This window comes from Mandrillus leucophaeus, unplaced genomic scaffold, assembly GCF_000951045.1.
Source record: "Mandrillus leucophaeus isolate KB7577 unplaced genomic scaffold, Mleu.le_1.0 Scaffold442, whole genome shotgun sequence".
Lineage (NCBI taxonomy): Eukaryota > Metazoa > Chordata > Mammalia > Primates > Cercopithecidae > Mandrillus > Mandrillus leucophaeus.
Window position 1 is genome coordinate 293,080 of NW_012104721.1, and position 2,390 is coordinate 295,469.

The 2,390-nt window shown below is 45.6% G+C and overlaps 1 protein-coding gene across 2 annotated transcripts in view; it reads left to right on the forward strand.

The window, feature by feature from the left end:
- Positions 1-2,118, forward strand: part of TAMM41 (TAM41, mitochondrial translocator assembly and maintenance protein, homolog (S. cerevisiae)) — a 60,837-nt gene extending 58,719 nt beyond the window's left edge. Inside the window, exon 8 of one of the 2 annotated variants that reach the window (XM_011994110.1) lies at positions 1,983-2,118. In XM_011994110.1, coding sequence (XP_011849500.1) covers positions 1,983-2,059 — 77 coding nt within the window. In that variant the 3' untranslated portion in view covers positions 2,060-2,118. The remainder of the gene's footprint in view (positions 1-1,982) is intronic. The other variant, XM_011994111.1, reaches the window with a different exon arrangement.
- Positions 2,119-2,390: the final 272 nt, after the last annotated feature.

Here is a 2,390-nt window from a genome sequence, read left to right on the forward strand (position 1 = left end):
TTTGCAAGTCCAGGATCCCTCTGAAAATCTGACTAGAACTCTGGATGCCCTGCACAGAAGTGCACATATGCACACACACAGCAGATTTTCCTGCAGCGTTAGGGAGTTCACAGACACTCAGACTTATCTATGGACCCCTTGTTAGAGAACCCCTCATCTGTTCCAACCGTCATTTTACAGATAAGGAAACTGAGGCCCGGGGAATGGCCACCATTAGTTTGTGGCCCACCTGGGACTAGAGTCCAGGTCTCTTGACTCCGATTCTAGTGCTCTTTCTAACAGATTTCCCTGCTGCAGTCTTTCTGAAAATGTCTCACTGGCAGAACCATAAAAGGGAGAATGTTTTAGTCAAGGGAGATTCTGTCCACTAGCAGCAAAAAAAAAATGACTACATGGTGACACTCTTCTACTTTATGTATTTACCTTAAATGTTTAAGCTCCAAGGAACTCTTTTTGAAGTTGAGCTGGGAATTATGGCCCATGCATCCTCCTCTAGCTGTGACTCAGTGCCCTGGAGTTGCTCTGTGAACCTTTCCATGTACAACTACCTGTATTCCGCTTGGTCTTTTGGTTGGTTCTGGCTGGAATTTTAAAAAGCACCTTATGTAATAAGCTTCTAGTCTCAATGCTCAAGTGGGTGGGGTTTACCAGAGTGGTTGCTCCAGGGAGAAAATTTAAAGGGGTGGAGGCAGGGAAAGGAACTCTGAGTTTGTTGGCTAGGTTATGTTGGTTTGCAAGTAGTCAGCTGTTAGACAGACAAAGCTAGAGTATCTAGAAGTATTCATTAATGATTTTACTGCTCCCCTGCCACTGTCTGCAGTCGTCTTTTCCAAGGCTCTAAGTGGACTAGGCGGTTTACAGGTAATAGGGCCAGATATTTTCAAGCCATCACTCAAACCCAGTGCTAGGCATGTCCAGAGCGAAACCTGTTACCTTGTCAGCACGCTCACCGAAGTGCACTGCCAGGGGTGTGCACTTCACACACATAGCACAGATCACAGTTTTTTGTGTCTCACAGTGAAAAAGACTGTTCGTATCTTTGGGCCACACCCTGAAACACAAACTGAATGATCTCACCCTCAACACAAAGGAAGTCGAGTCCATAATAACTTCCACAAATAGGATACTCTTAGATCTGACAAATAACACCCATTTATTTTATCCCATTTTACTTCTTTCCCCTATGCCGCCGGAGAGCCTTTCTCCAGTTTCATCACACACTCGTGACTAAGTAGATGGGGGTGCTGGGGGGCCAGCTGTCCAAATGAGGCACATTTGTGCTGTCATTTCAAAAGCTTTTACAGAGCACCTGCTGTGTTCTGGGTCCTGTACTAGGTGACAGGGCCACCTAGGTGAATAGGACAAGGTCCCTGTCCTCAGGAAGCTCCCAGTCCGGGCAGAGGCATGGGTGAATCAGCCCACACATACTGCACAGTGTGTCGAGTGAGCACAGATGCTGTGGGGCCACCCTGTGGGTCCAGGGAAGCACTTCCTAGAGAAGAAATCTAAACAGGGGTTCCAAGTCAACGAGGCAGAAAGTGATGGGAACAGCATTTGTCATAGGCAGACAGGTGGCTTTCACAGTAACAGAGAGACAGTGAGCTGGGGATTGGAATTTAGGCCTGAGAGAGAGAGAACGGGGACCCAGTGGCATACAGAGTCTTATCCTTGTCCTGTCTTTTTGAAAGAGCTAAATTCAGAGGTTGCCAATATGTTCATAACTCAAAAGGATCACTTATCCCAATAACTTAGGAACCGTTGGCATCCATATCCCTAAATCGGAAAATGCTGAAATCAGAATCATTTCCCCCTACATTGATGACAGTGACCTTTCATCACCTTCAGCTCCCTGGTCTCCTAGAGCCACTGGCCAGCCCTCACTGCCCTCCTCCAAAGACACGTCTCTGCTCAGGATGTCACTGAAACTGAGCGTCTTCTCAACAAGCCTCCGTTTTCTTACTTTCTCATCTTTTCTCTTTTAGGCATGAAGAAGTCAGTGATTTATAGTTCACTAAAACTGCACAAAATGTGGAAAGGGTGGCTGAGGAAAACATCCTGATTTTGCTTACTTTTATATATGTTATGTATAGATGAATAAAGTGATCCTTTTTGACAGAACAGTGTTTGTTACTTTGACCCATTGCTTGAATTCGAAATACACTGGTTTGTCTAATACTTGGTTTTTTAAATGTGTGCATCAGACATTTACCCAGTTGGGACCCAAATATGTTAGAAGGCTTAGCATCAGAAGAAAAGAACCCTCTCCATGTTCAAAGCCACGTGGGTCCTGCAGAATAGCTTTGCCTGTGGCCTGCATTCTGTAGGTACATGAGAGTCAGATATGACAAATTGCATGTATGCTGTGAACACGCAGCCCAGGAAACGTACAG